Source organism: Copadichromis virginalis, linkage group LG22 (genome assembly GCF_057382275.1).
Source record: "Copadichromis virginalis isolate Kocher_CV1m ecotype Utaka linkage group LG22, C_Virginalis_male_GT1.1, whole genome shotgun sequence".
Taxonomy (NCBI): Eukaryota; Metazoa; Chordata; class Actinopteri; order Cichliformes; family Cichlidae; genus Copadichromis; species Copadichromis virginalis.
This window is the reverse complement of record NC_140638.1, coordinates 20286207-20299734: the sequence shown is the minus strand read 5'-3', so window position 1 is coordinate 20299734 and position 13528 is coordinate 20286207. Positions and strand designations below refer to the sequence as shown.

The 13528-nt window shown below is 43.2% G+C and overlaps 1 protein-coding gene across 2 annotated transcripts; it reads left to right on the top strand.

Annotated features, from left to right (window-relative positions):
- The first annotated feature begins 952 nt into the window (after positions 1–952).
- On the top strand, positions 953–11901 carry sp4 (sp4 transcription factor). Of its 2 annotated transcripts, XR_014917497.1 has the most exons (10): positions 953–1712; positions 1996–2066; positions 3063–3413; positions 3505–4699; positions 5387–5585; positions 6668–6867; positions 7163–7501; positions 11385–11456; positions 11554–11651; positions 11835–11901. XR_014917497.1 is itself a non-coding variant. In XM_085446069.1 (7 exons), the coding sequence occupies exons 1-7, from the start codon at positions 1706–1708 to the stop codon at positions 7432–7434; spliced, it is 2295 nt and encodes a 764-aa protein (XP_085302195.1). In that variant the 5' UTR covers positions 953–1705; the 3' UTR covers positions 7435–9641. The 2 variants fall into 2 exon arrangements, 1 of the variants encoding a protein (XP_085302195.1); XM_085446069.1 differs by lacking the exons at positions 11385–11456; positions 11554–11651; positions 11835–11901 and having other exon boundaries at positions 7163–9641.
- Positions 11902–13528: the final 1627 nt, after the last annotated feature.

Here is a 13528-nt window from a genome sequence, read left to right as displayed (position 1 = left end):
CACTTAATGAACAAATAAATAATTACTATATTTACTGTGATTTAGTTAGTAGATGATCTTTTTTAAATGCATCAGTTATTCAGATTCTTAGCATTCTTTTAAACATCTGTGGTTTATGGCAGTCTGGGATGTTAGCCTGTTTACCAAATCCATCAAGGTACCCAAGCTGAAGTCACATATAGCACTTTTCTACTCTCCTAGAGCACCCAAAGCGCTTTATACAACATGCCACATTCACACTCAGTTCACACAAGCACTTTTTTCTATGCTTTTAAGTGCTTCCTACCTAAAATTCACACACATACTCCGATGGATTGGAGAGCAACTCGGGGTTAGTATCCAAGTAGTCTCTCTCCATGATAAAACTTTCATAACAATTAGAGACAGTTTATTTCTTTGCAACTAAATTCAAATACAAGTTGTTCAAAAGGATCAAATAATCGTTTCCCCCACTGTAAAAATTACTGTTGATTGGCAGAATGAAGCTTTAATGCATATCCCAAAAGTTCAATTTGTCTGAAGAACCTTTTTTGTTGAACTAGCCAATCAGAACCCACATATTCAATTCACAATTGCATAACAACACAAACACACACACACACACACACACACACACAAATCTTGTACTAGTGTGAATTTCCTAAAGCCTCTGGCAATGCAATGACGTAATTTTCTACTACATAGGATCTAAAGTTGACAACAAGGGGGGAAATAGATGAGGTAAATAAATAGACGTACATCAGCTTAGAAGCAACACTGTTGCATTTTCACCTTTTAAATGATTTCAAAATAATTAAATCGTTTGTTTCCCTGATTATTTTAATTTTTTAACCCTTACTGACATTCTGAAACTGACACGCGTGCACAAAACACACGGGCGCGCGCACACACCTCCTTTCCCGTTTGCCCAACCCCCACAACACAGAAGTCGCCGCCCTTCCTTCTCGCTCTCACACCAACATGACTACCGACACCGCCGCTCCAAACCCAACCGACAAGCCGGAGCATCACGGAAGTTGTAGTCCCGCTCGCGCTAGCCAGTTCGAGAAGGCGAGGCCTCACCAAAATACAACTCCCATCTCGACCCTCGCACGCCGAGCCCCGTCGTCCAATCTGAATATGTGGGAGGAGCGCATCCGCCCACAAAAGCCACAGCTATCTCCCTGTATCCCCCCCTTTAAAAAATCAATTGTGCACGAAAAAAAGGGGAACACGCTTAAAATACCAACACAGGTGACGGTTTGTTTTCGGCGCGCGACGGACAGCGACGAGGCGTCCCCGCGTCGTGCGGCGTGAGAAACAGCGGTGACAGGCAGGAGCTGCGAGGAGGGTGTTGTCCTGATGCTTAAATGGAAGTGGGTGGGCCTCTACGGTCACACACTGCCAACTTCTCTGTGGATATCACTCTGACAACCGCCAATTTGTTCGTTTATGGACTGTCTATCCGGTAACGGAGTCATACGACGGATCTGTGAGGTGTCCGGCGGACCGGGGACGGTCACCGCTCTCTCTGTTATTTCCGTTATTTGGGGCTGTTTGATTGTTCCTGCGCTTGGCACCGCCCTTCCTGGCCGGTGGGTGGTTTCGTCAAACGGGCAGATCCGCCACGGCTCAGAGCCGAACATATAGGCCGTCCTCCGCCTGTGTACCCGGCCGGCCTTCTACCGTGAACTACACCCTCTCCCTCTCGGTATATTAATGCGTTATGAGTGGTAGGTACCCTCCCCCTCCCCGTCTCCACCCCTCCTTCCCTCTTTATAGCCGTTTGACAGATAGGAAGCTCAATGCCCCTTTGATATTGATGATAAGGTTACTGGTTTCTCTTCTGTCTATATTGATCACCTCTGTGATGCCATATATGCTATTTTTTTGCTTGGATTTTATTTGCAGCATGCAGTGCCCCGTATACTGCTCGGGACTTTGTAGTACTCAGTAATCCCCATGTGATAATATTGTAATTGAAAATATTTTAACATTTCTGCCTCTTCCTCACAGACTCGAAGAAGGAATCATCTGGAACTGAAGGAGGGAAAGCATCTAAAAGGGGGAAAAGTTCTGGATCACAGGTAAAAGCAAGGAGACAGGAGTTTATTATAGTTCGTTACTTTTCCCTTGCCTGTAGGCCAAAAATGTACTCCCTCCCTCCCAGCCTAGCCAGCCAGACACCTCTGGGGGCGTTTCTCTGGTGAATTCCACTTCCTGCTTCTGTGCAGCCCTACAGTGAGCCAACCCAGAGCCTCATGAATAGGCTTACACGGCTGTCACACTTCAGCCGCTATACTTTTTGAACTGTCTGTTTGAATTATGGTCAGAATGATTTAATTCTGCACGTGGATATTATTGAAAGACCTGCAGCTTTGGTTAAGTGGCCCCAAGACTGTGAAACTTCTCTCTGCAGCAGGTTGTATACATATATATCTTTGAGATTATTTTTGAGCCAGGCAGCTGTTCTTGAGCGCATCTTATTGTCATTAAATGTGCATGACGAGCATCGCTGCTGTGTTAATTTTCCTGCTGTTGTAGTTGTTACAAAATCTAGGCTGTTTCCCCGTGCACTGTTGTGAGGTGTTGAGCATTAAAAATTTGCCTGCGACCTAGTTCCTTTGAAAAGGGAGGAGAGAGAAGGCGGCATTTTCTTCCAGTGTTCTCAGAAAACAGAAATGTGGTTCTCACACGCCCACCCACTCGCTTCCTGTAATACCGCCCACTTCCACTGACAGCTCTCTCTCTCGCTTTCACTCAGCTTTTTGTGTTTCTTTTTTCTGCACCATGTTATTTCCCACCCCTCGCTCTTTTTCTCTTATTCATTTAAAATTAATCATTGCGTGAGCGTTTGCAATGATACCTGCTATCATCCCCAGCCTTAAGCGTTTTTATCTTTGCACATGTACTCTTTGGCTTTGTTTGTGTATGCGTACAAGCTGTTAATGTATGTTTCTAACCCTGACTCCCTTCTTGTCCTTCCTTCACCTGTCACTCCTGTTTTCCCTATCACCCTTCTCACCCCTCCCATCCATCCATCCATTACTCCTCCATCCCCTTTCCTCCACCGTCTCCTCTAGGATTCCTCTCAGCCCTCTCCATTGGCTCTGCTAGCAGCCACCTGCAGTAAGATCGGAGGGCAGGGGGGAGCAGAGGGGGCACAGGGCCAAGCAGGGGCCCAGCAGATCCAGGTCCAGGCTGGTCAGATCCAGTTGCAGGCGGGACAGATCCAGGGTCAAATAGTGGTGGACACAGCTGGGGGTCAGGCCTTAGTGCCCCAGCAGCTAGAACTGGTCCCGGCACAGTTCACAGGGAACGGCTGGCAGATCATTACAGCAGCGCCTACTATGGCCAAGGAGAACACCAGTCAACCTGTTGCTGTGACCGTGGCCACCACCTTGACTAATGACAGCTCACCTGGTGGACGTAAGGTGAGGGGAGTGGTGTGTTTGTGCAAATGTTTTTATCAATTTTTAATCCTTGTCCACATAACTGATTTACTGCTCCTTTCCTGTTGGGCAGGTAAAGGCAGTAGGTGGGACCAACAGTGTCGCAGCCAATCAGCAGCAGCAATTTCAGATCATCCAGGTTCAGAACCTGCCCAATGCCGGAGCAGGAGTCCAGTATCAGGTCATCCCGCACTTGCAGACTGCAGATGGACAGCAGATCCACATCAGCCCTCAAACAGCGTCCATCGGGGCCGTTCCCGAGCAGGTTCAGCTCATCCAGAGTTCGGGCCAGACCCAAGCTATCATTCAACCCACCAACCAGCAGGCCATCCTGACGAGTACAGCCAATCAGACGGTTCCACTGCAGATCCGTCCTGCGCAGTCATTCCCACTTCAGCTGCAGACTCTGCAAGGCTCCCAAACTCCTGTCATGACCACAGTACCTATAAACCTTGGTGGCATGACCCTGGCTTTGCCTGTGATCAATAATGTCGGAGGGGGTGGAGCTGTGCAGCTTATCCAATCAGCAGATGGCACATTCTCTGTTGCTAATGGCAACCAGCTGGTGACAACAGCTGTGTCAGGGGTGGCTCCTACCACAGCTGCAGCTGGATCAACAATGGCAGTAGCTGAAGGCGACAGCGTGCCTGATGGGGCTCAAGTGGTTTCAGCTGGATCAGAGGGTGGATCAGCTGACGCCCAAGTGCAGAGCAGCGAGGCAGACTCTCAAAGCCAGAATCAGACCAACGGGCTACAGAACCAGACAGACACACCTGGAGCCATTCAGCAGGTGATTGTGGGCCAGGTGGGGCACCAGTTGGTGCAGCAGATCCAGCTGCAGCCCCAGGCTCAGAGTCAGGGTCAGGCACAGGGCCAACAGCAACCTCAGCACATTCAGACCCTGCAGCTGGCTCCAGGACAGACCTTGCAGCCCATCCAGGCCTTCCCGAACTCTGCCCAGGTCCTTATTCGTACCCCAACCCTATCACCCTCTGGGCAGCTCACCTGGCAAACGCTGCAGCTACCCGGTGGAGTCTCCCTGCAGGGTGGTCTCGGGACAGCTGTGCCACAGCAGCTGACGCTGGCTCCGGTAGCTGGTGGGACTGCAGTTGGAAGTGGGGGACTAGTCTCTCTTAGTGGAGCTCCCTTGACGCTAAGTGCAGCCCAGATAAACCCTGGGTCAGGGGTGCAGACGGTCAGCATTGCAGGACTGAGCACAGCTGGGGTCCAGGTGCAGGGCGTACCACTCACTATTACTGGTCTACAGGGTAAGGGCATTATGAGAGTAACTGTCTAAATGCGTATTCAGCACCAATCTGCTCACTTTCATAAACCGTGAATGCAATGGGGTTGTGGAGACAGAGAGTCTTTATTTCTTGAGAAAATATCATATTAGTCCAGTGCGCTAATCCCTCATATCATGACAAACTAATCTATAAAGCTTGAATTAAAGGATGTCCTGCTCTCCTGCTTGCTCAGTTAGACTGTGTGTATGACACATAGTCTGTAATAAAAGTGCATGTTGCCTCTCTGTCTTTAAAGTGAAGACCAAGTCATTGAACTACATTCTTTCTAGTGATCAGCAGAGGGTGACTCTCTTGGTATCAGTTTGTAGAAAAGTCTATGAAAAATGATACTACATCTCACTTGTCTTAATACCTCAGCAATTATTTTCCTAAAGAGTTAAAGGCTTTAAGTGTTAGTTTCAAGTCTTCTTGAGTGAAATTCATATGCTCATTTAGTACATTTAGAATAGAACAGACAATGCAGCATATGCTTTAGGCCTAAAGTTTCAAAGCAGATCACCTCAAACCAATGGGAGATATAATGGTGGCTCCATATTGTATGTACAGCCTGTAGTCAAAGGTGTTCTTGTTTTTTAACTTTCTCTGTTGTAATATAGAAACTGTTCTTGTTTTTGATCATGTGTTTACACACTTTCAATCATCCTCCAGGTCAACCACAGGGTCAAGATGGGGTCAAAGTTCAGTCGTCTCCAGTGACTGTCACTGTGGGCAATGTTGCATCAGGCTCGTCAATGAGTCCAGACCAGCTGAGCTCTGTGCAAAGTTCTTCAGACCAGGAGGGACCGCCCAGCAAGAGGCTTCGACGTGTTGCCTGCTCTTGTCCAAACTGCAGGGATGGAGAGGGAAGGTATGCAAAGCATGCATAAGATACTCATGATTATTTCTAGTCTTTGAAGGGACTTTGAAGGCTCAGAAGTTATAGTGAATCCAAACTATACAATCTCAAAGGAAGCAGTTTTTTGTTTTTGGACTTAAAAGTCTTTCCGTAGTGGATTTTTTTTCATCACCTCACAGCAGTTTTCTCTCTGTACTGATTACTACTAACAAATTAACAAAACTGACAAGACTGACACAGTTCATTCTCCATAAATCCATAAATTACATGTTCTCAATTTTGAGAACATTGAGAAAAAAAATTATTGTTTCCAGAATTTTCAATATCATGCACCAACAGTGGTTTAAAAAAAGATGCAATTGAATTTTAATTGCTTTTGAATAAAAGATTAGGATTCCTAAGCTGAAATTTTACATACTCATATATTGGTTACCATGTCCATATAATGTTTTTAAAAAATATATATATATATATGTATATATGCTAATGAGACATAAAGTTTACTTCCTGATTCATAAAAAATTTGTACCTTGTTCTGCTACGCTGCTTAACATACACAGACGCGTTGGCAGTTGGGCCCAGTGCTCGTGAGATAACTTCTGAGGCTTGCAAATGCAGAGGAGAAGTGGGGGTGGGGTGCAGGCAAACGACTGAAAGAGAAGGCGGGGTCCAACTTGACAATTCATGCATCTGCACATACTAAATGAGACAAAAGCACAAAACTATATCTAAAACTGTTTTCACACATGAAGCACTGAAAATGTCATGAGAATTGGCTTCTTAAACACAACACGCAGCAACAGGAGGAGTGCATGACAGCCATATTCTCACTACAGGAAATGCTCTATTTGGTTTAGGGGAGGGACTTTGCCTGAGAACGTTTGTTTTCCTGCATGCGTTTCTTTCAGGTAATGCTAAAGCTTTAGGGTTACAGAGTATATGGGGGGGGGGGATAAGCAAAAGGCTTTGTAATATAAAAATTATGGAATTACAAATATAAACATGTAATTATTATAGGAGTATTTTGAGTTTGATCTGTAGCACACACACACAAACCTCCTGGTCCTCACTCATAACAGAAGTTTGTGTTGTAGGAACAGCGGGGATCCCACAAAGAAAAAGCAGCACATCTGCCACATGGAGGGCTGCGGGAAGGTCTATGGAAAGACATCCCACCTACGGGCCCACCTGCGCTGGCACACCGGTGAGAGGCCGTTTGTCTGTAACTGGATCTTCTGTGGCAAGAGGTTCACCCGGAGCGACGAGCTGCAGAGACACCGGAGAACACACACAGGTGGGAGAAAGCATAGACACAGACATGCAGGGTGATTTTGAATTGAATTTGAATTCACTGCTGAATACAAACTAGAGCTGCAATGTTTTAATTTTACCCTCAGTTCTTGAGAAATGTCCAGCAGAAGCCAAAGTGGCACCTTTAAAGGTTTTTGTTTTTTCCCACCACCCAAATAATCTATAGGGCAGAGAAAAGCTGCAAAAATAGGTGGAATCACAATTTTTCTTTACTTTCTTTCTTTTAAAGTCTTCCTTAAAACATTAGTCTGACTTTTTTGTTCTCCACACTATTGCAGGAGAAAAGCGCTTTGAGTGTCCCGAATGCTCCAAGCGCTTCATGCGCAGCGACCACCTCTCGAAGCACATCAAGACCCACCAGAACAAGAAGAGCAGCGCCGCGGTGGCAATCATCACCACTGACGACATGGAGGAAGACACTCCTGAGGACCTCGGCGCCTCCCCGCAGATTGTCGCCGTAGCAACACTGTCGCGTGACTCTGACCCCGCTACGCCGACCACTTCCAATCACCTGGAGGAAGAGGAGGAGGAAGAGGAGGAGTTTGAGTAGGCGCCTGCCTCCCGTCTCTTCGCTGGAAGGCTGGCTTCCTGTTTTTTTGGAGGTCTTTGCATAGACTGTAAGGGGTTACTTTTCTCTTTTTTTTTTCTTCCTTTTTTTTCTAAAATTTGACCTTATTTTGAAAGGGTTCGCTCACGAAGAGACTCTAAAGGGACGGGCAGGGATCCATGCGATGAAGGGAAACCTGAAAAATATAAACAGTCTAAAACAAAACTAACGCGTATAATAACAAAATAGAGAAATTTAGAGTGTATCAAAGATTAGTTTGGCTTTTATAAAAATTTAATCTATTAAGAATTTCAGGTGTGGCGGGGAAGGGATGTACGCAGATTAGCACAAGACAGGGGACCTGCTGAATTTGAAACCACCCGACACTGAGAGACATTTTCCTAATCACAACAGAACTCTATGCACAAAAGTTGTGTTCCTGCTTCACACCTGTCAGGCAGTGCTGAGGGTCAATCAAGGTACAGAGCTGTTGCAGATCAGTGACAGAGCAGGGGCAGTATTGGGAGGGGGGTGGGTGTAAATGTGAGCTGTGTGAATGAGTGTGTACTCCCATGCTGTCCTGCAGAGGATCTACCTAATTTGAGTTTTTATTCATGGTTCAGGTTTAAGTCCTCAGATAAGATTCAGGTGTTTGATTCTTTTGCGATCAGATGACAAATATAGGGGGATAATTCTAAGAAAAGAGAAGAAAAAAGAAGAGTAGGGGAGGAAAAAAAGCACATATAGAAAAAGATTTATAAAATGCATTCCTATTGAGGCGCAGTGGCCATTAGAAAAAAAAAGGGTTTCTATAGAGAAAAACAATCTAGCTTTCTACAACTTTGTTTGTGTAGTGAAAGCAATACTGTAATAATGACAATCCTAGTGAAACCATGTTTACATTGTCAGGGGAAGTTTTCTCTTGTTAATACAACAAGCCAGTTCGCTCTAAGATTAAGGAAGGCAGCGCCGTAGTCCGGATGACCTGGTACCACAGGGTGGCTTTGACATCACGGCTGCACACTTCACGCCACCACGTGTTTGACAGTTTTACATAAAACAAAACAACACGGCACGGTCGGCGCTGTGGTGACAGCGTTGCTTTCTTTTCTTTCTTTTCAAATTTTTTTTGCTTTCTGTGCTCTAATGACCGCCCCTCTAAACCCCCCACCCCGCTACATGACCGATGTACCACAATTGCCTTAACACAAGCTGTCGTACAGAGGGATCTCCGGAGTGAGCTGGATGGAGTCAGAGGGGAGCTCTCCGGACTTGTAAGAGGGTGACGCGGAGTGCAAACCAAAGCACAGGCAGGTATATATATAAGACGGAGCTGTTGGGTGGGAGTCGGTCAGGCCGTTTAGCTACGTGGATATTACGAAATGTTTTCTGGTGGTGTTTCTCTGTGTTAGTTCAGTGCGTATATTCATTTGAAATTAAAAAAAATAATAATAAGATGCTTTTATTTTATAAAATTTATCAATTCTTTTAACTCCCCCACCCCTCCTTAAGTATGTTAACACACAGGACCCCCACTGTGTATGGCTAATTTATTATTTATCCTTGATTTGTAATATTTGCCTTTTTGCTGGACTTGTATTTGTGCGCGTTGACTCTGAGGTTGTGTACAGCATGTTTCAGTTCTTTGCCGTAGTGCTGCTTCTCTCTTCTTTATTCTCTGTGCTTCTGTTTTTTTTCTTTTTCTTTTTTTGTCTTTCTATGTCTGACCATCGCTGTTCATTTCTTCTTCTGTTTTCTTTTCTCTCTGCGCCATAACGTGTTTTTGGAGAAAAAAAAAATCAACAAACAAAAGAAGAAGAAAGCAAAAAAACAAAAAAAAAAGAAAAAGAAAAAAAAGGAGAAAAAAAGTTACTATTGTTTAAAGCTGAAAAAGGTTGATACCAAACAAATTTAGATGTTTTTTGGTAATATTTTGTGTGACGACTTCTCTTTTTTTTCTTTCTTTGATATTTTGTAGTGACATCTCATTTGTAAATCTTTTTCTAAAGATGTTTGTTCGTCTCCATGACATTTGATAATGGGTTTTTTGGCAGGACAGCCTCAAAGGCTCCAGTTTATTGATATTTTTAAAACTGGTTTGTACAAATGTGTTATGTCAACAAAAAACAAAAAAAAAGGGAAGAAAAATTACAAGCAGAAAAGATGCTTTGCCTGCATAACACTTGACAATAAAGTGATTCTTAAAGTGAGGCTCACATTTCATCTCTGATGATTCTGAGTGGGGAGTGAGTCACTGCGAATTTATTTTATTTTTACATATGGTGCTCTTTGCACAGACACACACAGCTATAACTCGTGCCGCCTCCTTATTACTGGGTATTCTCTCAGCTGTGTTTTGACAGCGGTGATGATGAAGTAGCCGCCCTCCCTGTGGGAACAATTTCTGCTCCCGGGTTTCTCTTTGTGCCACTTGTGGCCTTCGGAATGGCGCTGTGAAGATCCGACCTGAGTCGCAGGACAATCGTTTGACACTCAATAAGAAATTTGTCAAACCTGCTTGAATGAATTTCTTCTTGTATATTTCTGGAGGTTTTTCTTAGATGATGGAAACTCCAGAAATAAAAATAATCAACAAAAACAACATCTTAATTGCAACGGCAAGCGCCAAGCCTGTGAGGGTTCACCCACAAGTCACTCTGTCGGGTTTACAAAGCGTGTCACGTAGTTGGCACCTCACGTGTACCTTTGGCGCGTCACTCCTTTGAAGCACTTCAAAAACAGTTCGCAGCTCTTCTCTCTGCACCCTCAGGTGCTTCTGTCAAGTTTTGTAGGTATCAATTATTTTAATCTAATAAGCTATAGAAGTATCAGAACAAAGGCAGACTTTCTTATTCTCCTATCACACACTGAAGCATGAGGGGGGGAATTTTTCTACAATAAAGCCTCTCTGTGGCTCTTCAGTGCTTAAAAATCCCAGTAATGTTAAGTGAGAACCAGGAGACCCACACTGATCATCATGGGTAAGATTAGAGCTTCAAATGATAGCTGTAATCATTTTCTCACTCATGCTGCACAATAATGAGATGCATAGAGAGCCGGTGACCTCAGGATAACCTCTGACCATGCTTTCACATGACACAAGCTGGTAACCAGAGGGACCAGCAGATGACCTGCACCTGACCCCACTCGCCGGGGCTAAATAACACCAGATACACACAAAATAACTGCTTATTCAGGCTCGGCTGGTGCAGCCTGTTAGGTTACTGTGTTGTAGTTTAAACACGTGAGCTTGATTCCCCCCTTACCTCTTGTTGAAGATACTCTGATGTAATACCGACCACTGTGAGAGCTGAAGTCATTTAGCATGTAGCCTGTATATGTATGGCTTTGGCACCATTAGTTTAGCATTTCATAGGGTTTTTCTTTTTCTTTCTGAAATCCTCTAATTGCTGACATTTTTGGGAAGCTTGTTAAATTTAACGGAAATACATCGAATCATTCACCTATGATAAGATAAAGTTCACACAGACAAAGTTTTAAAGTTGTACATGTACAATGATCAAAGAAAATTTAGATTTAGGAAAAATCTGAATGAATATTGAAATCTCATATTCATTAAATTACTTTAAGAGTGGAATGATGTATTTTAAAAGCCTAAACTCAATCATCTAAAAAAAAAACCAACAGAATTTTTGCAAAACGTCTTCTGTGTGTGCGTCTGTGTGTGTGTGTCTGTGTGTGTGTCAGCGAGTGACATAAAGAGTAAGGTCTACATTGTACATTACACAATTTTTTGACATTTTTTGTTCCCGACTGTGATACAACTACAACATTTCAATGGAAGCAAGTAGAGGAATCTACAAACCCATCAGGGTATGTGACAGTATTTGTTTTTACTGCATTTCAGTTTAAAGAATTTGATGTAGTTTTAAAAGCTGACAAACTGACGATCAGTTTAAATGACAATGAGTAACTCGTTATTTCTTTGACAGGTTTTGTTCAACACATGCATTTACGACATGGCTGTGAAGACCTGCTGATATCTTCCAGGCTACAGGGCTCAGGTAAGACCCAGATCCATGCAAACCAAAACGAACATAAAACAGGTAATTTCCGAGGACCTGAGTTTGGTGGTGTTCAAATGTCTCCTTTTATTTCTAGATTGCAATGATGATGGAGTTTCTTAGGCTTCAGAAGGAAAACAAAATCCCATCAAACATGAAGATCTAAGAGATCTTTTGGTGGAGACTCAGATAGCAGTGAGTTAATGCTGTGAGAAAACCTCTCTTTTGTTTTCTTTTGAAGGCTTTGAGAGTTTGAATTAGATGGTTTCGATGAAGAAGAAGCCAAACCTCTTCTGAAACTTTTGGAGATTTATTTTTTTCATTATGTTCACATAACCTCTAGAATAAAATGCCCTGTAAATGTGTTTTTCATCTTAGGTTTGGGCCGTGAATGTCATTAACAAAATGAGGGATATAAAGTTTCAAGCGTGGATGCTCCTTAGGCCGTACGACCTAAATATCAGTGAGATTCTTAATAGTCCAGCTACAGTGTTTCAATATTTCTGTGATTCTTTAAATATGTTTAAAAGATCATTCTTATAACATTACTCTACAGAACACCTAAAGTCCTCAGCATGGTGAGAAATTACATTCAGATCCTGAAAGAGAAGCATCAGGAAGCACAAAGCACCAAACTGCTCACCGCACATGAACTGGTTATACAGGTAGTTCCCTGCGTCCTGCAGGGCTTCTTGGAGCTTCCTCCTCGCCCCCTGTTGAACAGGGCCTCCCAGAATCTGAGCATAATCTCCTTCAGTGTCACAAAGGCCACTTTGGATCATGTCAACAAAACTCTCACAGCGGTGGAAAGCCAGGCAATCTTCTCCTGCTCCATTAGAGATGACATGGTCCACAGCATACTGACGAAAATCAGAGACAAATATCCTCAAGAAATTCTACTCACCAACAGTGCAAACTTTGCGCCAGTGCTGCTCATTTCAATTGCAGATGTAGAAAAGAACGATATATCCAAGATCTTTAAGCCCCCTTCTGAAACTCCACCAATTTCTGATGTTCTTTCCAATGAAGAATGTCCTTCTGAAAGACCCTGCCAAAAAGTCTGAAAGTCGGCCAATGCCTGCTGTTCCCCTCAGTGAAGAACCTCCTTTTGAAAGTTCCCTGTGAGGAACCTCTTTCTAAAACTCCATCCATGTCTCAGTCAGCTGTATCTGTTATCAATATTCCAGAGAAGTCTGAAGACCTTAAAATCAGGAAGACAAAGAAGAAAGAACGGGGCGTCTTCCAAAAACTCAAAGGTCTGTTGCTGTTTCAGAGCCAGAGAAACTGACTGACTATGAGAATCCCATCTGTCTGTTCTCACACTACAAAATCAAATCAAATAAAAAAAAAAACTCATGAATATTCCTGCATGAATCTGCATCTATATTTAAAAAATATTTTTCCTTTAGATGTCTATAAGAGTCTCTTAGGGTTCCTCCACAAGTACAGTAAGTAACATAACAGTAGTGTTATTATTTTTAAGAAAACTTATTTTTACTGTTAACATATTAACAACAGTAACTGAAACTGGTATATAAAACCACAGAATACATTTCCTTAAAAAATGGTTTGATTTATATTTTTATAACTGCTGAATCTTTGGTGAAAAAAATGTTGAATAACAAATACAATGAATGATTCACACGAAAGCCAAAGTGCAGAGCTGTTCAAAGCTGAAGTTCAAGCAGGAAACACCGTAATATTTGCAGAATATCTTCTGTGTTTGAGTATCAGCGAGTGAGTGACATATAGAGAAAGAGGGGAACTGGCATCAAATGTACAGGTAAAATAGTTCTTAATCTTGAACTGTTTTGTGGATTTCACTTTAAGACTCACTGTGTGTTAATTAGGAGATCACCTTTACACACTAAAAGCAGAGACATTAAAATAGGTTAGATGAGTTGAAATGTGGGCGAATCAACTACAGACAAATGCTTTCAGTTCTAATCATCCAGTCGGAAAAAATGATTCTACAAGTCATCAACTGCCCTGATTTGAACCAGCTGCCTGCTGAAGACAAATCCACCAATGAAAAATAAGCCTGAAATTAATGTACCGATCAGAATGCTCTT